Source organism: Salarias fasciatus, assembly GCF_902148845.1.
Source record: "Salarias fasciatus chromosome 23 unlocalized genomic scaffold, fSalaFa1.1 super_scaffold_20, whole genome shotgun sequence".
Classification (NCBI taxonomy): Eukaryota; Metazoa; Chordata; class Actinopteri; order Blenniiformes; family Blenniidae; genus Salarias; species Salarias fasciatus.
Window position 1 is genome coordinate 11,800,737 of NW_021941230.1, and position 26,767 is coordinate 11,827,503.

The window sequence follows — 26,767 nt, forward strand, 5'->3', positions numbered from 1 at the left end:
TCTTGTGTGTGGCATAAAACAGCAAAGAGTTAACGTCAGATGCTAAATGGATTTATGTATGTTTTATTTCACTTTGTTTCAGTCAGAGTTATGCTCGGAGCATGTAGACATTTAAATATTCTTATTGCTTAGTTCCACCGCTTTCATTTAATATGTGACATCACTATATTTTACCTGAAAGGTGACATGCTAAGCTAACAACTAGCATTCATTAAAATAAGTGACTTGTTTCAATGAGGAAAAAAAAAAAACTTGTATCTATTCATTCCTACCCACTTTATGTTCAGTTCGAGTCTTTATAAAGTCCGTGTTTGTATATTTCTTAACTTCCTAATTTTTTTCACATTTGCCGACAATGGTAAGTTGACGCATTTGCAGTGAAATACACAAATTCATGCAAAAACTAAATGTTCTCCTACAACAACGAAATTTAGACTGAAAATAAAGTGATTTTACTCAGCTTAACGGGCACTTTATATAAGAAAACTGATTCAGTGATTTCTAAAATGAATACAGATACCTCAATGAATTCCCCAGAAAGGTGTCAAAATTATGCTAAAAAAAAGGCTCACATTTATCAAATCTCTTGGAATTCACTGTACATGCTCTTGCTCTCTGTGTGCATGTGTGTGTGTGTGTGTGAGAGAGAGAGCGATTTAATAGTTTCCAATTAAAATCAAGCCTTTCTACATTTTATAACCTTGCGAACCACTTTTATCTATATTTTTCCAGTTTACTTTGGGGACGTTGGCTGTCCAAAATGTGGAAAATCCCCTCTTGCAGACCACACAGGAGGTTTCCAGACACCCCTTTAAAGCATGAACGTAGTTTCATCGTGTGTCGGTTGAGATCAGATTTATTGCTGACGGTGGATCACACAGTACAGTATGAGATGAGTCAGTACAGCTGGGGAACATCCCGAGGCTGAAGGTGAACTTCAGACACGTGTCGCCCAGTAGAGGGCAGTGTGTGTGTGTTTGTGCATGTGTGTGCATGCCTGTGTGTGTGTGTGTGTGTGTGTGTGTGTGTGTGTGTGTGTGTGTGTGTGTGTGTGTGTGTGTGTGTGTGTGTGTCAGTGTTACTGACAAGTCAAACAATATAAACACCCAAACATCACATTTTCTCAAACGGGGGGGGCAAAAAAAAAGTTCAATGAAGTCACACAGCAACATTTTATATAAAAACAAATGATATATCATGTATATATAAGAGGCTTCATGTCTGCTGTGTTACTGGCTCTGGTGATCGTCTCTTCACAATCTTGGCAGAAGAATTTGGATGGTAGGATCCTGATGCGAGTCCTGAGGGACGTCACTGGTCTGTATTCCTGAGTAGAAGTGATGGCGGAGCTTTTTCACTGGAAACAAAGAGTCGGTGAAGCAGAAGGAGCTGGGAGAGAAGAGTAGTGGGCATGTAAACGCCTGAGAGTCCTGCGAAAGAAGTGGATGGTAACTCTGTGAAGAACTAGCTGCCCCTCCTCCATACAGCAGATGCGTGGCAGATGCCTTCTCTCAGCCTCCTGGAAACACAAAACACAGAGGAAATGAGTGTTTCCCAACATTTGGATCCACTAAAGTCAAAGTGGCGTCATAATTTTGGCTTGACGGAGGATCAGCCGAGCGTACCAGTGGATCTGGCGAGCACGCACGTCCTCTTGCACTCCTCCTCCGTGTCGAAGCGGTTCCTGTTGCCGTTGCAGCCTCCGTACCAGAACTGAGCGCAGGCGTTAGCTTGTTTGTCGTAGTACCAGCGGATGTTGTAGTCCCGACACGTTCCCTGGTCCAGGACCAGACTGCAGCGCGGGTCCAAGGGGACCGTCTCTGCAGGGAAACGCCAATCGAAACAAAATGACGGTCTGTATGATCAGAGCTGCTAAAGAAGGAGGTTTTCCAGGTGGAGATTACAGTTTCTTAGCGGTGGCGTGTCTAAAAGCTAATAGTCATGGTCCAGCCTCCTGAAAGATGTGGCACCATGAAATATTTTGAGATTTTTCTTGGCCTTTTTCTGATTGTGAAGAATTATTTTTAATAGCAACAACGTTGAGATAGCATCTAACTGTTACTGCTTATATTCTACTTAAGATAGTTTTAATGTTTATATGTTAATGACAAAATCTTCTATTATGTAAACAGATCTTAAATGCAACTTTGAAAAAAAGAAAACAAAAAGTAAAGAGGACCCAATATTCCTCCCTGGGGAACCCCAAACCTTGTTTTCTTGTTCTCTTAATGTGAGGCATCTACATGAGAAATGAGCAGTTTTACTGACATTTGTTCCCGTTTGTGTTTGTATTGTATCAGGTCGACATTAAGACCAATACTTTAATGAGCTAAAGGGGCAATCAGTATTGTTTTACAACTGAATAACATGTCGTCCATTTAAATTCAACACAATCGATAATGAATGTAATTGAGCGTGGTGCAAAAAGAAATCTCCAGATAGAGTCAAGAGCAGTTGACACTGTATGTTCCAGTATGAACATGTCATTAAACTTACAGACTTACACGCTCTTTCAGTTTCTCCGCCTGTTTCCTTTTGCATGATTCAAATTGTGTTCTTCTGTTTAAAATGTGGCAGATCACTTGATGGGTTAAATATTTCCAGTATGTTGCATGCTCTGCCGGTTTGATTGACAGATTTTTGAAGGTATGATTGATCAGTTCCTGCATCTCTTCTTCACTCCCGTTTGGTGTTTGCATCAGATTTGTGTTTGAAGGAGGTAGAAGGAGGCTGCATGTGTAAAAATAGAGCAGAAGAGCGAGTACCTTTGGGAAGAGCTGGCCGTGGTGCGGGAACGCGCTGCACAGACACACCTGACGAAGATACGGTTCTATTTGTAGAGGAAGAAGATGATGATGAGGAGGAGGAGGAGGAGGATGAGGAAGAGGAGGAGCCTCGGCTGCCGGAGGAAGAGGTGTTTCCTCCGGTGTTGCGGACAAACGTGTCCCCGCGCTCAGTTCCCCACTGCGTGGTCACAGTCTGAGTCTGCCGCGACCCTCCCCCCTGTCGAGAGGACAGACCCGGTCAAACAGTTGTCACAGCGAGCTCTGTGCAAACACGCATGCAAATTCACACGGCGGCGGTGCGTACGTGCGCCGTGCCGGAGCCCGCCCCCGCCGCCGCGCCGCCCAGCTGGGTGATCTGGACGCGGCCTCCCTGGCCGATGCTGTCGGTGCCGGTCTGCCGGACGCCAGCGTTCTGATCCGTCGCGGGTCTGTAGCCGTAGCCGCCCGTGGCGTAGTTCCCATTGAGGACGTTCCTGTTGCCGTTGTTCCCATTGTTGCCGCTGTAACCGTTGTAGCCATTATAGCCGTTGCCGTTGGTAACTCGGTTGTAAATCAGGGCGCCGTTCTCGTCCTCGCAGAACTGACTGACCAGCTTGGACTCCAGAGCTGAGAAGACACAGAGAGGACTTTATGGTTCAAAACGGACAATGTTGAAATATTTCCACCTGAGCTCGGTCAGCCATTATTTCCAGAAAGCATTCAGAACGGCGCCTGCTCCTTCACCTGGCAGAGTGTTGAAGTCGTCGATCAGGAACATGTGCTCGTCGTCGGGGTCGGAGGCGATCAAGTTCAGCTCCCTCCGGAACTCGGCCTGCGTCGGGTCCGACGTGTTCACGATCCCCAGCGCGAACATCTCGATGTTGGCGGCGTGCGCCTCCCGCACGGCGATGTCCAGCTTCACGGGCTCCCGCTTGTCCGTCTGGCCGTCGGTGATGACGATGGCCACCTTGCTGACCCCCAGGCGGGAGCTGTAGAAGGCCTCCTGCGTGGCCTTGCGGATGGCCGTGCCGGTGTGCGTGCCCTCGCCCATGTACGGGATGGTCCTGATGGCTTGCTTGATGTCCTGCTTGGTGACGTAGCGCGCCAGGTTGAACACCAGCCTCACCTCCAGGCTGTACAGGACCAGGCCGATCCTGGTGGCGTTGCGTCCCACCGTCACCCGGTCCACCAGCGCGTTCACGAAGTCCTTGATGATCTCAAAGTTGTCGGGGCCCACGCTCTCCGAGCTGTCGATGACGAACACCAGCTCCATGGGCCGCTCCTTACACTTGATCCCACATCCTGGAATCACATGGCGTCGGGGCATGAGATCACCGCTTGGCCTGCGCAACCGGATCTCACCACGCACAGATAAGAGGAGACGGCTGCTCCGACGGGGAAACCAGATCGTCTCCTGGAACATTTCTGCTGTTAAATCAATACAGAGAATAAATATTGCAGAGATCAGGAGACACTTTACCGCAGATCTCTTTGATCATTCGAATGATGTCCTCCCTCTGAAAGGAATGCAGCGACACACAGTGTGAGCTCAGAACAAATCCGAATGTGAAAAAAAAAAAAACAAGTGAATGAAAGACCGGGACTCACAGTGAGGCCTGCTTCACCTTTGACCCCGGCTCGTCCCTACATGCCAAAAGAAAACAGAGAAATTCAAACTGAATGAGGCAAAACTGAACCAATCGGGAACTTACAGCCATAAAGACTGACCAAAACAAAGGCACGTCGTCAGGAGAAACCGCATTATTAAACTGATCATTGACAGCGTCACTCACAGGTAGTCCAGGCGTCCCGGGGTCCCCCAGGTCTCCTTTGAGTCCCTTCGTCCCCCTCTCCCCCGCCGAGCCTCGGTCTCCCTGTCAGGCAGGACAGACAGCAGCCATGACGCCTTCACCGACAACACATTCACAAGGAGCACAGGCGACGGGGACTGACTTTAGCTCCAGGAAAACCCTCTCCTGGGACCCCCCTCGGTCCTGCCACGCCCTGAGACCCCTGTTCGCCCTGTTAAAACACATCAGTCAGTGGTAAAGACAAGAAAATAAAAACTTCCATTGCTGTGTCCTGGATGAACGAACATGGCCGACCTTCGGTCCTTGAAGTCCCAGTCCTTGTGGCCCTGGTGGCCCCGGCGGACCAGGTCGTCCTGAGTTTCCCTGCAACCAAACAAAAGAAAAGCTCAGTCTCAGATGTTCAGTTCAAGAAGTTTTGACTGGAAACATGGAGCAGCTCTGCAACGAGCATGGAACATTTCCGAGGTGATCCATGACGGTTTTGACACCACTGAGGAGAAGGATGACGTCTGCCGAGCCTCATTCCTCATTCTAGTTGAGTCGTCAGTTAAATCCCGCCCGTGGCGGCGCCCCAGACCCGCAGAGACGTGGGTCTGGAAGCCTGCGGGGGGAACGTGGATGTGATATGTCAGGACATATGGCCTGTTAGACCGAGTGTTTCTCATCAGACACATATGTCTGTGGAGATTCACACTCCGCTGCGAGCTGCGGGGGGAAATCGTGATAAATGCCTCCGGCAAATGAAGCAGAAGCGTTGAATAGACGGCTCCGTGGTGGGCATGTTTGCACACAAGATAAAGCACGATTTTCTTTTTCTTCCATCCGCAATTCTTCAGAGAGGATGACTCAATCACACCCATCTGCTCGGGTGTCAAACGAAATATAAGAAAACCTTCCTGCATAAATAAACACCTGACAATGATGTCCTTGACTCATATCTGCAGAAACGGAAAACAAACTGAGCTAGAAAAGAAAAAAAAAAAAAAAGAACAAATGAAAGAGGAAATATTCAGAAATAATCAGAGAGTGTGAAAGTCACCGGAGGTCCTTGAAGGCCTTCGCCTGGAGGTCCAGGTAAACCGGGTAACCCTCTGAATCCAACGTCTCCCTGAAATTGAGAGATATGTCAACACTTGGAACAGTTCATCAAATGGACCACGAGTCAGGACTGGAATCTTTCACTTGGATCCAGTTGACATGAAAACAGCTGTGAAACTCATCTCTTCACTTCAGTTCTCACTTTGGATCAATTCTTTTTCACCAGAGGAAAAAAAAACATGATGTCTGTTACGATTCGATTCACCGATTATGGTTTTCAGAAGTGGTTTTGGGAAGTATTCCCAGAGGACTTTTTTAAAGAAATAACAATGGTTTTGCAGATTTAATTGAATTCTACATGTCACTTGATGAAAGATGTTTGTCTGTGTGTGTGATTCGAAATGAGAGACTTGCTTTTCTGAGAACATGTATTAAACATATTCCATTCAGCAGATTCATGGACTCACCTTGGGTCCAGGGATTCCCACTCCTTCTGAGCCCGGTTCTCCTGGAAGCCCAGGAAGACCAGGAGGGCCCTGAAATTAAAAAAAAAAAAAAAAAAAAAAAAAAAAGACACTCGTACTGATGAGACACACTGTAAAAACCCTGGTTCTTCACCTGCTTGGAGGGTTGAGGCGTCCTGCAGCTGGTCTGATCACCTCTGAATGGACCAAAGCTCGCTGTTAGCTCTGATTTCTAGTCTTTAACCTGCTCCAAGCTCAGCATCTGCTTCACATTTAACGTTAAGTGGACAGCATTGATCTTCTAATCTCACCCCGAGTGAAGAAAATACCCTTTAAATCTTGTCTTCATCCCCTTCTAATCTAAATGTAGATCTTGTCCTCAGTCCTCGCCCTGGTCTTAGTTAGGGGAACATGTTCCGCAGATATACGAGTCCAGCTACTGTAACTTTGCGCAATAAATGTCTCACTGATGGATGGATGGCTGAAGCCGACGGAAGGAAGAAGATAAAAGATGTATGGGAGGCGACTGTAATGTGTGGCCGGATGGCGGAGGCGCTCAGATTTATGAGTGGACTGACGGGCTACGTCAGCGTCGGAATCAGATCCTCACCATCGGGCCGGGGAAGCCGTCTCCTTTAGGACCGGCCGAACCGAGTGGACCGGGAGCTCCTCGGTCGCCCTTCAAAACAACAACAAACACACACACACACACACACACACACACACACACACACACACACACACACACACACACACACACACACACACACACACACACACACGGAATTGTTAAAAACTTCAGAAAAGGAGACTTGGTGATGTGACTATGGTGATTTCTTTGCCAGCACTGACCTGACTGGCCATTTTCTGAATAATCTTCAAAAAATTCTCTCAAAATTGCTTTAAAAGAAGTTATTGATTTACAATACAGCATCACATTGTATTCTGCATTAATTCCCTTTGTAGTATTATACTATAATGAGAAATACAGCCTAAATCTCCTGGGAATTCCCTCCAACTTGTTTGAAAATTTAGAATCTTAGTCAACACTTCACCTCTTCTACACATCAGCCTGTGATGGATTCACACAGAGCAGACTTGGAGATTTCCAAAGTTTGTAAACAAAAGAAACTATAACAGACAAATAAAGCTCTGAATTGTAAGTGAAGCATCAAACCAGAGAAGCCTGACGACCCTGAACCTGCTGCTGTAGTGCAGATACTGGCATGTGTTGTTGAGTTTGGACATTTTCTCAGCTCTTCTTGCCTCTGATTAAAGAGCACATCTGCTGCGAGGCCTGCCTTCGCCTCGCTCATTTGATAATTGATTTTCCAAAGGTCTCGGCTCTGACGACATGCTCGCACTCGTTTGATAGGAATCTGACTTCGAGTGTTTCCACAGGGCAGCTTGCCAAGAGAAAAACTCATTGTGAAGACATCATGGAAAACTGGCGTTACCTTTGGACCAGGAAGTCCATAGCCAGTCTCCCCGATGGGACCGGGAGGACCGTTTGGACCGGGATCCCCCTGGAACACGGGACAGGAGAGACATGGAAGGGTTAGAGACGAGCCAAAAGACAAACATGCTCTTGTATCGGAGGTCATTTTGGGGTTCTGTGTGTGGATTCGATCCTGTTACATCTTCTGTGAGGTGAGAGTTGGTACCTTGGGTCCGCTGACGAAGCGCCCGGGCGGACCTGGAGAACCCACCCTGCCTTGTGCCCCTGGTTCTCCCTGAGGAAGATCATTCAGAGTGGGTCAAGTCGCCGGCTCATGCCAATCCCTCCGGAAGGCACAAGGCACTCACCTTTGGTCCTGAAGGTCCAGCAATACCTGGAGGACCAGTCAAACCTCTGATGCCTCTCTGGCCTTGGTCGCCCTGGAGAGTCACATCGAGAGTCCACTTTGTAACACCGAGGTCTGGAGAGGTCGCAACGCAAAAGCTGTTGCTGTTTCTTTACCTTTTCGCCCTGGGTACCGATTCCTGGTGACCCCTCCGGCCCCCTGAGGCCGGTCGCTCCCGGCTCCCCCTGAAGACGCAGACCCGTCACGCACATGGAGTCTCAGCCACTTCCAGAGTCACGTTTGAGACTTTCGACCCACCTTCTGACCGGGTGCTCCGTCCTCTCCTGGTAGTCCAGGTAAACCCGACAGCCCTGCTGACCCTGGTTCACCCTGAAATCGGTGGATCCAGGTTAAAGTCAATTCACAGACTTGAATGCAACATAAAACAAATAGCAACGAGTGAAGACTTTGAGTCACCTTCGCTCCTGGTTCTCCAGCCCCTCTTTCCCCAGGGGCGCCCACCTCCCCCGGCAGCCCCTGGTCCCCCTGCGAGACACCGAGAAGACTTCAGTGGAGCCACGCTTCAGCATGAAATCCCCAGAAATACTGAGTGTTCAGACCTTGGATCCAGGAAATCCCTCCCCTGGTGGGCCTCTGCTGCCCTGCGGCCCCCGTGGACCCTCCATGCCCTGTGAACAAACCCGGCAATGACTTTTCCTTCTCTGCTGACTGGACATGATTTGGCTGTTTGGGGGATTTCTTCACTCATTTATCGATTTGACTTAACTTCTAAAAGACCGCAATTCATTGTGATAATTTCCTGTGCTATAAAGTCTCCCAGTTAAATTAATCTTCAAAGAATAAATTAGAAGTGATTTGGCTTTAATCTTCTTGCTCATCACCTTCAAACATGTTCAAGCTGTCCTGAGTTAAAAGAAACATGTTTTTTTTCTTATTAGTGAAGAACCAGGCTCTGACAATAATTAAAGTTACATTTCGATGTTCTGGAGTCACTTTCTGGCTCCGCTGTCTGCAGGAAACAGTCTCAGCTGAGGTTCCAGCTGTTGAACCACATCACGCACACTTTAACAACTCCTGCATCACGTCGGCAAAGTTTCATGTCTCTCGTTTCTCTTTTGATTCTTTGTTTTGATCGTTGCTTTCGTCTTTAAAGCGAGCGGCCTCTTGACGATAATCCAATACTTCATGAAAACATAACTCATTCAAACCTCAGGTTATTACCTTCTCGCCCTGAATGCCCACTCCTGGGGACCGAGCGGCCCGGGAAGACCCGGTGGTCCAAAATCCCCCTGCGAGTTCAGAAGAGAACAAAGAACAGTGACGATGATGGTATTTAAAGTGCATCACAATCAAACGTCGCCTGGAACATGGGGGGGGGGTGGGGGATTTACAGCACGCTGCTATAAAGGATGCTGGGGCGTCCCTCTGGGCTCGATAACGAGCATCCTCTGCTTTTACAGCTCGGCGCCGGTAAAACCTCTCCTGACGAGGAATTCCATGACCTCTGCGAGATCCCGTCTTTTCCGTCAGGCGCGCGAACGCCCGCAGGCGCTGCTTTGTCATTACTACGTCAACGCACTGCAATCATGTGTGGTAAAGCTGTCAGCGACATCTGGGCCCACAAAACTTTCTGTTTTAAAGCACATCTGCCTCTTTCTCTTAAAGAATCGGTCCTGTAAGCGGCTTCGTTCCGGTGAGGTAAGCTGAATTATGTAACGACGGCCTCCCCTTTCCGTTCACAAGCTACAGCGAACTTTCACATCCATCGGCTCGAAGCTTGGAGCTACTCCTACACCGGCTGAGCTTTAACCCCGATTCCGCCGATATGACGCCGCTCAGCTTTCCCAGAGAGCGTCTTGTTTACAGTCTCTCTGCACTGCACCTTGTCTCCTTTGATTCCAGCGCCCGGCTGTCCCCGGGGCCCCCGCGGCCCGTCCAAGCCTCGCTCTCCCTGTGAAGGCAGAGAAACAGCATTAGTCACATTGACGGTACAACGGCACCGAATCGTGGTGCGCTGCAACGTGCCTTCAGAAAAAGGACACTTTGTGTTCCGTGTCCTGCACGCTGAGGAGAGAAAATACAAAAACTTGCGAAGAGAATTTATGTTTTATTAAGATTATCGATAATTACATTACTACTGCCTTTGTTATAATTGTTGTTGTAATTAATAATTGATGTAATGTTGAAGATGCTGCAGTTTGCATGCCGGGCCACGAATTGATGCTGTTTCTGCTGCATGGCATAAATATCTCCATGCATGCAGATGACATTGTGGTAAATACTCAAGTTTCAGAAAAAGTTGCAGAAATGATGAAAACAGGCAGTTTGAATAGATTTCACTCTGAAAGCAGTCTAAACGTAAACCGGGGTCCTTCTGCTACCTGGTGAAACACCAGCCGTGAACACATTTATGCAGCTCGACACCGGAGTCACTCACTGCACCCTCTTGTGGAGCAAAGTGGCATTACAGCCATTTGTCCCACAGTTTCTCTAATCAGTAGATGTTTGAAACATTGTTTTTGATGAATCGTACAGACCATGTCATTATTGTACTTTAAAATTTCAACAGGTCTCAATTTTGATCACATTGGGCTAATGTTTTGGTGCTTTTACGTCTTTTGCGAAGGCGTTTTAGTTCATAAAAGCTGTGTTGTTTTGAAAGTCTGTGGTAAAGCAAAAAAAAAAAGTGACATTTTCTGAAACAACAGCTGTGACCTTATTTTTACAATTTGGATATTTCAACTATTTCTCAGCTACAAATCTCAAACCAGTGATATTTTCTTTATTATAAATGGTAATTGTTTGTGTCCTTCAGCTAAATCTGTGTCTGTATGTGCTTGCTTGTGCAGGATTTCCAGAATTTATGAAAATGGAGAATTGCGATTCATATTTCTCATAATGACTCAAATTCTGTTGCGTTTTTCTTAATTGTCTGTTTTTGTCCAGAAAAATTCAGATTTAACGGAAAAATTACTTTTAGGAACTTTTTTTGATGATAAAAGATAAGCTGCTGTTTATCAGATTTAAATGCCACATACTCATGTTCCCCCCCCCCCCCCCCCCCCCCCCCCCCTACGTTTAAAGAAGCTGCTCGATAAAAGAAAGAAAAACTTGTGGATTTTTTTTTTCTCCTCACCAACACCTTTTACTGTTCAGTCGCTTTAAATTACAAAACCAGTGATTTATCTGTATTATTTTGTTCTGAAAGGGCTCCTGGAGAGCGGGAGCTGAGCTTCTCCCTTTGGAATGTGAGTGATTTGCGACATCATAAATGCAGAAGACAGAAGGGGGGGGGGGCGTTTGCTTCACCGCGCTACGTTCAAAATACATGCAAACTGCAGAAAATGGGGGAAAAAAAAGTCTTTTCAATCATCATGAAGTGATTTTTGAATTGAGGTGAAGAGAAAAATGCCAAGCACTCAGTTTTTGGTGATTTTTTTTTTGACGTCGCATGGTTTTTGCTACCTGTCCAGTAAAAGTTTTATTTGACCGTTAGGATATCTTTAAAAAAAGAAGGAACACATGGTGAGAAAACATGTAATTGAAGATGACATTTACAGTGTCATTTTAGACCAGCAACAACTTGTAAATGTTAAATGTTGTGCACATAGGGGACTATTTAACATTTATGAACAAAAGACAGGCTTTCTTTCCCCCACTTTCCAAGCAGGCTTTGAAATAACAGTTCGTGAAGCTGAACGAAGTTTTTTTTTTGTGTTGTTTTTATCTTTGAGGACAATGCTGCAATTGTGATTTTTAATTACTTCAATTTAGATTGATGCTTGTTTTGTCGGCTTTTGGAGGTTTTGGATATTTCAAACATTTTTGTAATTTTTACTCTGATTTTAGTGGACTGTTTTACCTTTTTTAAAGTGATTTTTGCAATTTGATTTCGTTTCGTTTTGTAGTTTTAGCTATTTTAGCCATTCCTCTCCTTGTCTGTAAATGTGGCGATCGTGAGTGTTTTAAAGCAGGCGTCATCAGACCACCGGTCCGTGGGTCATTTGGTGTCTGGCCGTGACAAGAGAACAAAAACTTTTATTCTAGAAGTGTACATTTTAGTGCTGTCAGTTTTAATCGCGATTAATCCATTGAGGTCTGCCAATTGGGTCAAAGAAAAGAACTAGAGGATAATAGTGTTTTTCCTGACATTGGGACTGATTTATGAGGATTAGATTCTTCATTGCGATTAATCTCTACTTTAAAAAAAGTTAATTGTTGACAGTTTTCCATGAATTAATCACGATTAATTGCGATCAATGCGATTAAATTGCGATCAATGCGATTAAAACTGACAGCACTAGTATATTTATATTTCAGTGACTCTGTATTGACTTTTATTTAGAAAAACTTCCAACAGAGCTTCAGTCAATTAAAAGAAAAAAAAAAAATCATAGTTTTCATGTACGCTGTCCTGCTGGTCCACGGAAAAATTAAATTGGCTTAAAAAGGGTGAGACGGAGTGAAGTGGAGAGCGATCACACTACGGGGCTCTATGAGAGAAGAAGAAGGAATAGAAACATATTGAGGGATGAGGGATGTAATCCAGGTTGACAGAACAAAGAAAAGAGCGTTGCATAATATTGTTCTCTCATAGACTCTGCAGAGAGTTTGAAGGGAGTTGTCCCCTCTTTCTCCCCAAGGTCAAGCAAGGATGATGGGAAAACAGCGTCATGCACACAAGAAGGCCCATTAGCATAGCGATGCCACATTTGCATGCGGCGGTTTATCATCATAGCTGCGATTCCTCCCTTTGCAGTGTGAGTCAAGGTGCTAATGATGCTGGGGGGGGAAAAAAAAAAATAAAAAAATGGGGCTAATAATGCAACAGAGCTCTGGTGGATCTGCAGCCTGTCGAGGCACGCCATGTGAGGAGCGCCATCTGCCAGCGCGCCGCAGTCAAATCTGTCGAGGAAAGAGAAAGGAGAAAGAAGGAGCAGCCCCGAGGCGGAGGGGGATACACCTCCTCCAGAGGTGGAAACTGGCTGTCGGCGCCCTCCGAGGACGGCCGTAAATTAGGTGAAAACTGGACTTTTTTCGGGGAGTTTTCGTCTCTGCCGCCCCGCCTGATGTGAAGCTGTTCTTGTGGGAGTTTTGTAACCGAGCCAAAAAGAGACATTCCACCGGCCTAATCATGCTTAATCTAACCGTCTGTGTTCAGGGCAACAACAAAGGGCCGGGGTCTGACTTTACCTGCTGTTTGGCGGCGCGCACGCACGCACATCCTCGCAGGCTTCCAGCAGTGATGATACCTTTTGGCAAAAACAAAGACGCTGCAGCCTGAGCAGCGGCTCGTCAACACGACGGCTTCAGGGCAAGTGATTCAAGTAGCTAATGTCAGTGTTACAGTACAAACAAGACGGCCTTAAAGGACCTCTGACGGCTGCGCGGCGCTCAGAAAGTCGAAGATTTCCAGTGGTTCCGGAGCTGGAGGCCTGAATAATGCTCATTCGGACTGATACTCACTGACCTGTGGCCACAGCATCTGCACATCAGTCTGCTGCCGGCACTGCTGGCCACTTTCAGGCTAATTTGAACCATTCAGGTGTTGGATTACTAAGGAGGCTAAAAACCATATTTACAGGATTTGTGGAAACACATGTTGCTGTGTTTGACGCCGCTTCCTCTACAAGCTGCACATGTTCCGACAGCACGGCTCCAGGTGCTTTGCTTTGCTTTACTTTTACTTTCAGAGCTCCAGCAGGTGGTACGTATCGATAAAAAAAAAAATGCTTCCAAAGCTGCTGCTCCAACTTTTTCAATCATGACGCTGCAAAATCCCAGCGCCAACATTTGCTCTTCTGCCATTTCTTTTTTTTTTTTTTTTTTCCAATTAAAAGCAGTGTTTACATTTCAATACATCCCAACGAGCACAAACCGGGGATGCAGTGTCTGTACACGTTGAGAAAACCCAGACGTCTTCTTTCCTCGCTGTCTGACTCATCTTTTCCTTCTCGGGTGGAGGTGTGCTGCCGGCCTCCGCTCGCCCAGCTCCGACACGTTTCTCCTGTCCTTGAGTCGGGGACCGTCGGCGGGTCCGATCCCTGCATTAAGTCCACTTCCTGTCCTTGCTCCTCTCTGAGTCTGGAGTCCAGACGGAGGACTTTTGTGCGTCCGCAGGTGGGACCAATGCGTGAAATGACCTTGTTTCGTGCGATCAAAGTCTGAGTAGCCTTTAAACTGACTTTCAGGAAGAATCACAGGAGTCTGACACGTTAAAACCACATGCAGGAGCTTACCTTTGGTCCAGGAAGTCCTTCTCCTAATGGCCCTCTCTCCCCCTGCACTCCCTGTGGCCCTTGAGGTCCCTGAACAGAGTGAATCAAGCGCATTAGGAAAAGGAAAGATGCTTTCTGAGCAAAATCTGTAAAGAATCCCACGAATCTACTGAAACTCCTCCGTTGTTAATCAGTTTATCGGGTCTGATCTGCCACGTTTTTCTAAAACTGGTTTGAATGGTTTGTTTTCAGAAGGAAAATGCAACTTCACCCCTACTGCACCCGATTGTACAGACATGGATCTGACTCGTTCAGATAAAATCTGCGTTTATTTGCTCATCATCTCTGGTGAACCTCATGGTTCTGTCCTGGGGCCCCATCTCTTCATTATTCAAATGGTTTTACTCGGCAGAACATAGCGTGAATATAATATCTCATTTTTCTGTGACGACGCTCAATCCAACCTTCCTCCACTTTCTCATTGACTGCCTCGGTGATTTTAAACAAATTCAACGGTGATAAAACAGACGGTCTTCCCACATCAGGAGGCTTCATCTTAAAAAGGAACCTCATATCAGCAAAGCCACCGGATCGACTTCTCCAAGTTACAGATCCAAATCAATCAATTAATTAATCGCCTCAAGCTGTGAAAAATGTTTGCTAAAATTATTGAAGTTGTTTGGTTTGGAATATGCAGATAATTGACAAGATATGTGACGTATAACTTTATCATAATTACCAGTACTCTCGGCACAAAACACTTAAACATTTCATACTGAACATTCTTCTGTTGCAGCTGTCATAATCACCTGCACCACCAGAGGTCACTAAACATCACATTCTGCTTCACATTTTTCCAAATGCTAAAAAAAAAAAAACAACTCAACATGCTGTACATTATCACTGAATCCCTGTTTGTGTGATAAATCCATCATCCCTCCAAAAGCATGCAACTGTTTCGGAGTAATCCCTGCCAAGGCTTACCGGTGGTCCCGGTTCACCCAGTCCGGGCGGACCGGGTGGTCCCACCTGCCCCTGGAAACCCACATCGCCCTGCAGAGACGGAGCAAGAAAAGAGGGGACGGTTCAAACCAGCTGGGTGTCGTGCAGGGGCATCGTCTTCGTAACGTTGTCGAAAACAGCGACAGGTTTCACCTTCGGTCCCGGAATGCCGATTCCTGTTTCCCCCTGAATTCCAGGTGGCCCAGAAAGTCCCCTTTCCCCCTATAAAAGGACAGGCATGTGCAAACAGAGAAGCATTAAAAAACACACACACACAGTTTTATTATAATAACTACCGGGTTTTTGCAGCGATGCCCAGGATCACCAGTAACCAGTCAGAACAAATCTCCCCCTTCGCCGGTGTTCAGCTGTTCCTGAAAGGGGGTTCAGACCAGCACCCCGGGGTTCCTTAATTCTTTTCAGACTTTATTGGTAAAGAATGCCAGCGTTTCTCTGAGAAGCCGTAAATCAGCGCTGTTGTGTGCAGCAGGAGGGCGTGGAGGTGTTTGCATACCGGCCCTCTTTCCCCTTGCCCTTTTCGAGCAAGTCGGGACAATGTTTAAAGCGAGACATTAGTCTGCCGTTCAGGTGATATAGGATGACAGCCAGACGATCAGCGCGAACATTCTTCCAAAATAATTAAGGTGGGAGCGCTCGGCGGGGAGTGCGGCCTCGTGGCGGAATTGGCAGGTGGAACACAAGAGGAAGGGGGCTTAAAACGCCGCAGCAGACAAATAAGCTGACGGGCTAATAACAGACGGGCCTCTTCAAGTGTTCCGGCCGAGACGGATCGTGACTCCGAAATGAGTGCCGGAGTGCGCGATCAGCTGACGGGTATTATCACTTTTGCGGGGCTGCTTGACATTTGTGCCGTTATTTATGCCAGTGGCGGACGGATTCCTTCAAAACGCAGCTGAAATGTCAGCCTCGTGAGTCTTGATGATATTCCTGTGGGATTATCATCGCGTTCCCGTGCCGCCGCCGCCGCCGCCGCCGCGCGCTTCACGTTTCACCTCCGCAGACGCCGGCGCTCTTTGGGCGCAGCTGCGGGCGAGATTAATACGCAGCAGGGCGGAAATGGAGCCGACAAGGCGAGCGTTCCTCGGATGTGCATCTGGTTTGGAGGATGCGGGTCAGCTTTGATCAGGACGTCTGGGAGGCCGGAGAGGCCCGGGCGACGGCTCCACGCGACGTCTGATTTACGTCCCTCGTAAGTCCGTTGTGTTCTCGGCCGTTTCTGATCGTCGAGACGTCCAGACATGTTTGAGATCCCACGTGTTGAGGCCACCGCCTCGGCGGGCGCCGCAGCGGTTCAGACATCAGAAAGCTCATTAAGGTCAAAGATGATCCGGTTTGGTTCTTTTATATGAAAAGTCTGCATGCATCAGGGATGAAAGTCCTCCAGGCTATCAAATCCACCCTGAGAAAGTCTCCATCTCCATCTGACTGCAGCTGAACCTGTTTTCGGGAAACACCTGCCTCTATTTTTACTCTAATAAACCGCTTTATTAGCGCTCCGCCGGTATGAACGGCACCGTCACAAGGCGACGAGGCCATCCACAGCGAAGCAGCCAACATTGTTTTGGAAGAAAGAGCATCTCTCAAAAGGGTTGAGAGAGTCATCTGCTGGTAGTTAAAAGTGACGGAGGGATCGGAGAGCGCTGTTTTTTTTTTCCTGCTTCCACAGAGGCCCGAGCCGGCGAAGAGCACCGCGGGGGTCAACCCCGCCGCAGAGGGATGGAGCTGAAGTGGAGGACCTGCTTTGTAGTTAACCAACAAAACCTGCGTGCCGCCGTCTGAATTCATGAACCGTCGCTGGAGCTGACGTTAATCCTGAAAAGTCAAAAACAGTGAGGGATGGTCTTCTTTTTTTTTTTCCTTTTATGCCTTGAAACAAAACTCATTTTCTCCTCAAAAAGACATTACTGTCCGTCCGTCTGACTTCTCGACGTCCTGTCGTCCTGGAGTTCTGTCTTCCTGTCATCGGATCTGCTAGTTTTGCCCTGAGTGACCTTTAGAGTGTACCTGGGCTTCTCCGCACCGCCGTACAGCAGATATCTATTAGCTGTGGTATGTGTCTCAGAGACCCGTGCTGCTTTTCCTCATCGCAGAGACGAGCCGTTCCACCGAGTCTCAAGTCTTCTCGCTGCTGTTCGCCTTCTGGCAACGCCCGTCAGTCAGTGGTTAGCTTAATTTTGCATACCTGAGCGTAAAAGCACTCGACGCAGCGCAGCTATTTCTGTGGAACAGCATGTAAAGACACCGAAACAAGGCTGCTCGGAGAGTTTTTTGAAATTCCGTAAAGAAGCAGTTTAGTAGTTGTTGACATTTTCCATTTAATCCACTGCACTCCATGACATTGTAGCATTTCAACAAGAAGCTTCTTGAGACGAATCTGAAAACTTCTTATTTAATAAGTGGCAAGTGTGAAAAGTATTTTTTAAATCTTTTTTTTTTTTTTGCAGTCCTACAAGTCATTAAAATGTTTCCAGTGCAGCATCAGAATGTGAAGAAATCCCCGAAGAGATGCATAATGTCTGATTTTAAACTAATGAGTAGAACCATTAAATCTCAATGTACTGTCAGAAGGAACCGCATGAGGCGACACGGAACAAACTCATTTCACAGATGCTTTTGGGCACAGCGATATTAAATATGGAAACCCCCCCCCACGTCGGGACTTACTTTTTTGCCCATGGGGCCTTCAGGTCCGATGTCCCCCAGAGGGCCAGGCAGACCCTTTACCAAAGAGACAGAACTTCAGACCATCGCGAATCTGGAGGATTCTAGAAAATAGCACAACTGATCTTTCACGAAACCTTGCTGTGAACGATTATTTGCACTTCAAACTTTTTATTTTGTGGAATCTAAGGAGACTTTTCCAGATAGAAAAATCCAAATTTTGACAGGTTCACAGCAGCGTCTCTCAGCGGTGACGCTGTGTCCTGACTTCACCTCCTGCTGGATCTGCAGCATCTCTGCCACTGCTCCGAGGTGACCAGCCACATTCACCTCACCCTCATCGGCGCCAGTCGCTTTAATTTTACACCTTGTCATGGAATCTGCACGGGGCTTCGTGAAAGATCCGTTGCTCTCTTCAGAAAGAAAGAAAGAAAGAGGTTCAACCTGAAGTCCGCGGTTTCCCTGAGGCCCGACGGTGCCTTCAGGACCCTGTAAGAAAAACAGACTTCTTAAACTTCTGCATTTCCTCCTGTTCATTCAAACCAGTGGCAGTCATGTCATGTAGAAGTTGAATTGTTGAGCTAAACGTCCATTCGGGAGCTGCCGCCTTTGTTGCTCTGGTGAAGTGTCTTTTCCTTTCAGTCGCTTCACCTTGTCGATGCGTTTAACTTGAAAACATATATAAACTATCGAAAAAAGAAAATCCAGTGAGAACGTTACAGAATCCACGGGCATTTAAAGCTTTAAAAGATGTTTTACCTTGAGTTTAAAGTCTTAAAACATCCCTCTGTAACCCCGCGAAGGGCTAAAAGGTTACGCAAGATTGAATCATGGCATGATAATTCTGACAAAATGTATCTGAGGAGTGAATGTGGGATTGTGTTCTGACATTAAATCCGAGCTACAGCTCTTCGTGCCGACGTACCCGGTCTCCTTTGATTCCAGGCGTGCCGCACTCCCCTCGTTCTCCCTGCAAGAGAAAAACAGACGCATCAGCCAGGTCCTTAGCAGAGCATCGCTTTGCATAATTCCAGAGTTCAGATCGAATCCCACACCTTCGCCATAATAACTTTATTGCTCTGTGGTGCAGTTTCAAAGATCGCTTCATCTCAGCTCTTAATTTTCCTGCCAGGAGCTGCTGCACCGCCAACCCCCGTGAAATGTGATTTACGAAACCGTGAGGCCCCGGAATTAAACCCCCCCCCCCCCCCCCCCCCCCCCCCCCCCCCCCCCCCCAAAAAAAAAAAAAACAAAAACAAAGAACAAAGTGTGATGCTTCCACATTTATCACATCTGGAAAACATCCAGTTTCCGTCAGTGTCGTGTGCGAATCCAGCCGACTGAGGTGTAGAGAGAGAGAGAGTCAAAGAGAATCCGAGCTTTACCTTCTCGCCTTTGTATCCTGGTTTCCCCTGTGTGGACAGAAGAGCTGGGTTGAGGAAGGACGAGGCGGGAAAACACCAACAGAGGACAAGACTGCATGATTCAGGACTCACCTCCGATCCCTCTCGACCTGGAAGTCCACTGAGCCCGCCCTCACCCTGAAGGGAAGAGCAATTTTACTTAATCTGGGAATTAATCCAAAACTTGTGTTTGGGAAAAACAAAAGATGATTGTCCGGCACCTTCTGTCCTTTTGGTCCGGGGCCTCCGTCATCTCCCGGTCGACCTTTCTTTCCCTGCAGACAAAGTTCAATTAGTTGGATCAGAGTGAAAACAATATCAACAATTTGGCTCAAAGCAGAGCGATCGTTCAGGTTCTTTCCTCCGATTTCCTACCACAGTCCAGCTTTTACTTTGAAAATGTGTGCGTTTTAGATCTGTCCAAAACTCAGAGACTTAATAAAAAAAATACCGTCATAATAATTCCTGCCTCAGCTGCCTGTTCTGAAGTTATGGCTAAAAGACGACACCCCCTAGTGGCCAAAGTAATTATGACAACGGCAATGTCAAGAAGACATGATGGAAGTTCATATGAGGGGGAAGAAACATCATCCAGAGAGCAGGATCTGTCATCCTGCATCGAGGTGAAGGGTGTTCGCTTTTTACAATCCGCGCATTAATGCAAATCAAATCAAAGAGGATTTAAAATAATGTAAATGGCATAAAATAGAAAGCATTGAAACTTGATTAAAACCTAATTTTGAGCAAAAATTATTGAGATAAATGGGATATTTTATGGGATATTAGAGGACATTCAGACACGCTGGATCTGAAGTGGCTGACTGTTCTCCTGAGCGGCTGTTTTCGTGGAAACGACCACCAGTCGGACGGCCGTCCTTCCTTCTTCGCGTCCGCAACAAAAGAGCTTTTCTGGGAAGTGTGTGCGGAAGCGGCGTGGTTGAAGTGGATCTCAGCTGAAGGCGTCTGGGAGCGGATGAGTCAGCGCCAACTGGGCATGTTTTCGCCTTTTCAGTCTGCCGGTCTGTGTCTTGTCCCTGATGTGAAGCAGCTTTTGTTGGGAGTTTAAAAAAGGAAAAAAAGAAAAGAAAGAAGCGTGGTGCGGCAATTACTCCATTCACGCCGTGTGAAAGTACATCAAAGGAAAACCACCACGTCTAATTGCGGCGGATCCTACATGGTAGCAAGACTTCAGAAGACGGGGAAAGTCCTTATCTGCACGCGTCCTCGCACGGTCCTCTTTCTGCCCATTTTCCCACGTAAAATATACATTTAGGCCTGTTCTCACTGAAGCAGGAGGAATGTTAAACACTCCCAACTCGCTCTGCTGCAGGGAAGCGTCTCGAAAATTGAACCACACGACTCAGTCAAATCCAGCCAAGACCCCTGAAACCAGCCTGTTGGCTCCGGGGGTCTCTGTTGTCCCTCAGACAGGCTTCAAAGATTCCCGTCTGGGAGTTGCTGTGCTTCTGAGGACAGCAGAGGAAAACATTTCGTCCTTGTGTCTGTCAGGAAGCGACGCAGAAATAACCATGAAATAAATACATTCCACGTGTTTTCAATTTAAATCAAAGCCAGAAACAGTGATTGAGTAAAGAGACATAAGATAAGATGCTCAGTGAACATTAAAAAGACGTTTAAGGTCCAACAATGTCTTTCTTACGTCTTTTACAGAAATCCAAGAAGAAAATTATTCAATATTTAAAAAAAAATTAGCATTTGTGAGATTTTGGTTGTTTCAGTAGAGGATAAATAAATAAATGTTCCCATAGATTCCAAATTAATGACAGTTTCTGGAGTTTTGTAGGGACAAATGTTGGGTTTCCATCTTTGAATTGTCAACATGGGGCAAAGCAGTGAAGCAGCGATTCCCAAAGTGTGGCCCACGGCCCTCTGATGGGCCCTGAAGATGATGCAGATGACTTTTATGATATTTTCTGATGGAAGAGGCTCAAAATATACTAAAATACTGTTTGTTTTTTTCAAACTGATCAACATCAGGTCAGTTTTATTGAAGTTAGTTTCCCATTGGGAAGCATGGAATGACTTTGAACCACAGCTAGCCAACGAATGTGGAACAGACTTCATCTTAGAAATCTGCTTTGTGACTTTTGAATCTTCAAATACAAACAGAATCAATTGGTTAAAGTTTTTTTTTTTATTTTTTTTTTTTTATCTGCAGATCACAACAGAAGCTTTCTAGTGAATAAAGAAATGAATCCAGGCAGCACTTACATAATCTTCACATTAAACCAAATGTTTAAAGTGAATAATGTGTTCAGTGTGTTTGTCGTGATTTTGAAAACACCGAGACTGTGCGTGAGCGCCACGGTTGAAGGCGACTCACAAACAGTTCCCGGTGCTTTTGGCCCATCTCGGTGGGATCAGGTCGAATCGAAAGGTATAAAAAAGAGGGATGGATGTACTCACGGCGGGGCCGCTGGGTCCCCTCTCGCCTTTCTCACACGCACACTGGCTCTGGGCCAGCGGACACTTCAAACACAAGAAAACAGGAGTGAGACGAGGCGAACAGGGACCGAAGAGCAAAAACAGTCGTGTGGAGGCTCACCCCTTCGTCTGCCAGCTCCGTCTGGGGAGAAGAAACAAAGACATCGGGATTAGATCGATCCCACATGGCCGCTGCGATCCTGATCTCAGATTTTGGTGATTTAGCAGAGTACGGAAACACCTGCTCGGAAACACATTCTGCACAATTCTGCGGCGGTTATGGTTGAAATTCTGCTGAGATGAAACACAAAACACATGCGCGGGGCCAGTAAAACGTCCCGGCCGAGCACTCGGGGGGTTGTTTCTGCAGACCGCGGGTCTGAAGACAAGTCTGTCCTTTGTTGCCAGACTGAGTGTTGCAGAGATAAAAGTCTGCTTATGACATGCAGATGCTTCGTCCGCGCAAGATGAAAGCCGAGCTCCGGCATGTTCGACGCTCGCCGTAAGTTCCCTGTGAAGTTTTCCCTTCGTTATTTGGTAGACGGAGGAAGCTTAACGCCGCGCACATGGCGGCAGGATGTGTGTGTGTGTGTGTGTGTGTGTGTGTGTGTGTGTGTGTGTGTGTGTGTGTGTGTGTGTGTGTGTGTGTGAGATGTGTAAAAGCCACCCTGACTGAGGCAGGTAGCAGGTGGACGTCCGAGATGGAGGCAGCGAGGGGGGAAGCATCGTATGAGAGACGTCGATAGCTTTTTTTTTTTTTTTTTTTTTTCTGTGGCAAATTTCTGCCCTCCGGTTACGAGTAATTATGAGACATACATGCAGTTTCACGAGCCGGAGGAGTGGGTTCGGAGTGATTATGCGTCGTGCAAGTGTGAGCAAGAACATCAAGGGGTTTTTTTTGTTTTTTTTTTAATGTGAGTGTATTTACACGCCCTGCCGGGCATGAAGGTAAATGAGGGGTTTCGATGGGCTCCTTCCGGGTTTTAAAGTCAGTTCAGGAACTATTTTTACACAGTGATAACTATGGGGGTACTAAAAGAAGCACAGAATGTAACATTTTAACAAAATGTTGGTCTCTACCAAGTTATTGAGCAAACTCAGAGGTCAAGTTGTGGCCTTTTTAGGAAATGAAAGGTACGATTTAGAATCACTTGCATGTCGAAGGCGTCTGAAGGTACTTACGGTGGCACATACCCTGCAGTGCAAGTGATCGCATTTGTCCACTCGTAAGTGAGTTCTGATGACTTTCTTTAAAAAGAGGAACCTCTAATCATTCAGTCGAGCTGTATTGCTTCCTAGCACCTTGAATCTACAAACTCAGCATTCTACTGTCAGAAGTCACTGCAGGGTGAGTCCTGGCGTTGCCATAATTTGTCAAAAAAGTCTTGCTGACACAGCAAAACCACAGAAAATAGCTGAAGGATCAAATATTTCAGCTTCATTTCTTCTAACGTATCCTTCGAACTGATCAAATAAAAGCTTTCCGCCCACAGTAATCCCTCTTTGGGAACAGTTTCTGGAGGTTTCTTCAGTCTGTCACGGCTTTCCGTCGCACTCTGAACTCTCTCTGATGGTGTTTCTGTTTTCTGAAGCACGTCAATCTGTCTGTGGAGGCGTAGCGGCTTTCTGTTGCCGCACAGCGACACCTAGTGGCCATGACTTCCTCGACTCACCATCTCCTTGATGACCTTGTCCACGATCCGGTCGTCCTGCAGGTTGTGGAGGTAGCGGGAGGCCGGCGAGCTGGCGATCTGCCGCAGCTGGGCGACGTTGGCGGGCTCGTTGGCCTCGGGCGTGATCCCGATGGTGAAGAAGCGGACGCCCTGGTTCTTGGCGTCGGCCACGGCCGAGAAGATGTCGGGGTTCCTCGGGTGCGAGACGCCGTCGAAGAGCAGGATGGCCACCTTGATGCTGTTGACCGGCGACTCCTCCAGGTAGATGCGGGTGAGGTTGGTGATGGCGTAGGTGGTGTAGGTGCCGTGTCCGATGTAGACGATGGGGGCGATCCGGGCCTTGAAGTCCTCCGTGCTCCGCCACTGCTTGAAGGTCTGCTCGATGATGACGTGGCTGCTGTACTGGAGGAGGGCGGCGCGGGAGACCAGGCCGCGGCCGGTCTGCAGGCGGAGGCCCTGCAGGCGGTCCATCACGTCCGAGGCGAAGCGCTTCTCCTGGGCGTGGTTGTCCTTGGCGCTCTCGGAGCTGTCCACCAGGAAGGCCAGCTCCAGACTGCAGTCCTCGGCGACGAGAGCTGCGAAGGAAGAGGCGACGGGAATGAAGGACGACGTTCGATGAAGAGATTAAGATTCATTTCATCGGATTAAGAACTGCATTGTGCTCGTGGATCATCTGTTGTTACAACCACAAAAGCGAACTTGGACGCGACTAAACTTGCACTTTTACAAAGAGCCCCGAGGCATTTACTTCACTGATTCCACACCTGTCTGGAAGTGCTGAACCAGGATTTTATTTTGCCAACTCTCTCAACCAGAAGATTCATACCACTCTTTTATCCATAATTCAAATAAAAATCTATTTGGATGCAGATTATCTTGGCACAAAAACAGTCTGTGAGCTCATGTTATGTGACACAGTTTGTTTTCTTGTTGTTTATTCTTTTTACAAGAGGCCCAAATCCGGGGAGCCTCTGGAAGGGGGAAAGGTGATTTATGGGCCGCTGAGGCCCTATAGGCCCGTGTCTTTTTAAGAAAAGCGTGATAAGTCCATGAATGTGACACTTCCCTTTGAAGAGGAAATAAAGTGAGGATCCCGCGCCAACCTTCAGCGGCGGAAAGAGGTCACAGATCTAATACAGGCCGAGGATAAATCACATTAATCTTCAGAGAAACGTGTCACAGAGAGAATGCGCCTGGGGAAACGGGATTCTGGGCGAATAAAACATTTGGGTAACAGAGCGCCGAGCGGTCACGCGGGAGATGGATGGCTCGGAGAGGCCTCGGAGATACGATCAATCCCAGCGCATCGCATCCTCCAGCGGTGTCCTTGTTGAGGATCATGTTCTTTTTTCTTTTTTTTTTCACCTGTGGCAGAAAATTCTTTCCTTCACCTGCACAAATTCCAGATTTCCAACTCAACGCATTGGTGGAAGAGAGGGGGAAAAAAATGTGGATTTCCTTTCAGAAGTTGGGAGAAGAAACTTACATTTTCCATTCTGAGGTATGGAATTGGAAGAAAAGAGTTTGCTTTTCCTTTTGGGGGTCACCTCCTCTTCTTCATAGTCTTCCTCATAGTCCTGAGCCAGGAGACCCTGAAGCCCCCACAGCAGCAGGAGCCAGTGCAGAGAGGGGACCATGGCGACCCTGGAACTGGAGAGAGATCTGGATTAAACATAAGAGCTCAGACGTGTCCTTCTGTTTTAATACCCTCCCAAAAAAAAAAAACCACCTCGGAACAAGCTTTAACAGGCACGCATACCTCACAATGTCGCTGACTTAGCTCTCGGACGTCTGCTGCTCTGAGGGCGAGAAAGCCACAAGGAAGATGCAAACCGCTGCCTGCTTCAGTTCGGGTCCATCTCGTCCCGAGCGTCGGGTTCTCCCGGTGCCTGGATCTTTATTGGGGTCAGCAGGTCACGTTGGCAGCATGAAGGTTGACCTTCAGCGGCAGCAGGAGCAGGAGCAGGAGCAGCGAGCTGCCAGAAGGCTCCAGGCTTTATCCCGACTGCCTTCAATTCAACACACTCCAAACTCCAGTAAAAAAAAAAATGGAGAAGTCCAGCCCTTTCCTCCGACTCACACACTCCCTTTTCTGAGGAGAGGGTGGGTGGAGAAGGCATCCACCGATCCTCCACAAATCTCTCAACATCACTGAGCTAATAGCATTCACCCACCTCCAGGTTTTTACTTTGGATCCTGAAAACAGGCGAAGGACCAAGAGAGGGAAAAAAAAAACAGTCAGCTGGTTACAATCAAACATTTGCATCTTTATTTTCACACGTCTCATCATGCAAAAAATTTTATTCTTCCAAACGTCGATTGTTTCCATACTTTCAGTTGAAGAAATTGTGTAAAAGTTCTGTTTCCTGGTCAATATTTCAGTGTCACCCTCTACATTGCTTTCATCTGGCAGTCAAATTTTTTGGAACTTCCACAAAAATCCCTTTTTAAATGAGTCTCTCGTCTCAAATAAACCGATCTTCATGATCTGAGTTTGATCTTCTTCGGACCTGAACGTCTGGTCATTTGACTTTCTCGGTAAAAACATCAGGAACTAGTGGATTATACATCATATTCTCAAAGCATTTAACATTCTCAAATTAACACTTTAGGTCTTGCTGGGTAGAAAGATTATGTCCTTCTTCTCTTCTTGTTACATTTTAGAAACAGATTTGACTTCATGAGTTCTTCAAAAGAACTGCTTTTGTGGGCTGGTTATGATGCTCAACTGCTTTATCTGTCACTTTGTCTTGAAATTTCCAGAATGATGCTTAGTGCACATGTCTGGACATTGAAAATGATTCTGTTTTCTCAATAAATGGAGGTGAATCCTGAAGAGGAAGGGCCCCCGGACAGAACCCTGCGGAACTCCAGAGGCGCTGTCGTGAAGGATTGGACAAACTTATATAAATATTACAAGTTCAGTTTTTCAATTGAGGTTTTTTTTTTTGTTTGTTTTCATTGCTTCCGAATGTTTTGGGGGAGAGATTTTATTTAAAGCAGCACACGGATCGTACACGACAATGACCCCTGATTACAAGTCAACAAGAGAAATCTGAAATAATCCGTGGATAAATTTAAAATTCTCCGAGTTGCGGGATGATTTGGTTGTTAATTTTCAGTAATGATGGATAAGTCCAGGTTTTGCTTTCATCTTGGTGGACTATCAACACAAAACATGAAAAATGTAGAAAAATGTCTAAAAAAGTAAACTCCTTTTTAGCCCCGATGTTGAGGGAGTGTGTCGGTACACTGTTTGGTGGGAGCATTGAGGTTAATGGAGAAATTAATAATCCAGAAAATACAGTGACTGAAGGTGTCTGAGCAGATACACGAAAATATTACCTGAAACAGACTGATATCACACCGATATTGTGCCGATACCAGAGGGGAAAACAGTGTTCATTTGACTGGTTAACAGTTAAAAAGTTTCCAAATTTTTGCCCTCCACACATTTTTTT

General features: G+C 46.7%; 1 protein-coding gene across 1 annotated transcript; it reads right to left on the reverse strand.

Annotated features, from left to right (window-relative positions):
* Nucleotides 1–87: 87 nt before the first annotated feature.
* Nucleotides 88–25,294, reverse strand: LOC115384216 (collagen alpha-1(XXVIII) chain-like). The gene is given in 37 exon segments (XM_030086529.1): nucleotides 88–1,519; nucleotides 1,626–1,820; nucleotides 2,766–3,003; nucleotides 3,091–3,392; nucleotides 3,510–4,067; nucleotides 4,246–4,282; nucleotides 4,374–4,409; nucleotides 4,559–4,639; nucleotides 4,719–4,787; nucleotides 4,871–4,939; nucleotides 5,616–5,684; nucleotides 6,082–6,150; nucleotides 6,689–6,757; nucleotides 7,536–7,604; nucleotides 7,743–7,811; nucleotides 7,885–7,956; nucleotides 8,039–8,107; nucleotides 8,181–8,252; nucleotides 8,340–8,408; nucleotides 8,483–8,551; nucleotides 9,105–9,133; nucleotides 9,136–9,172; nucleotides 9,766–9,834; nucleotides 14,123–14,191; nucleotides 15,086–15,154; nucleotides 15,257–15,325; nucleotides 17,789–17,842; nucleotides 18,230–18,274; nucleotides 18,711–18,755; nucleotides 19,171–19,197; nucleotides 19,282–19,326; nucleotides 19,410–19,463; nucleotides 21,616–21,678; nucleotides 21,755–21,775; nucleotides 23,307–23,881; nucleotides 24,793–24,956; nucleotides 25,066–25,294. Coding segments are annotated over 36 exon segments (3,711 nt in total). The 5' UTR covers nucleotides 24,944–24,956; nucleotides 25,066–25,294; the 3' UTR covers nucleotides 88–1,511.
* Between the last annotated feature and the right edge of the window lie 1,473 nt (nucleotides 25,295–26,767).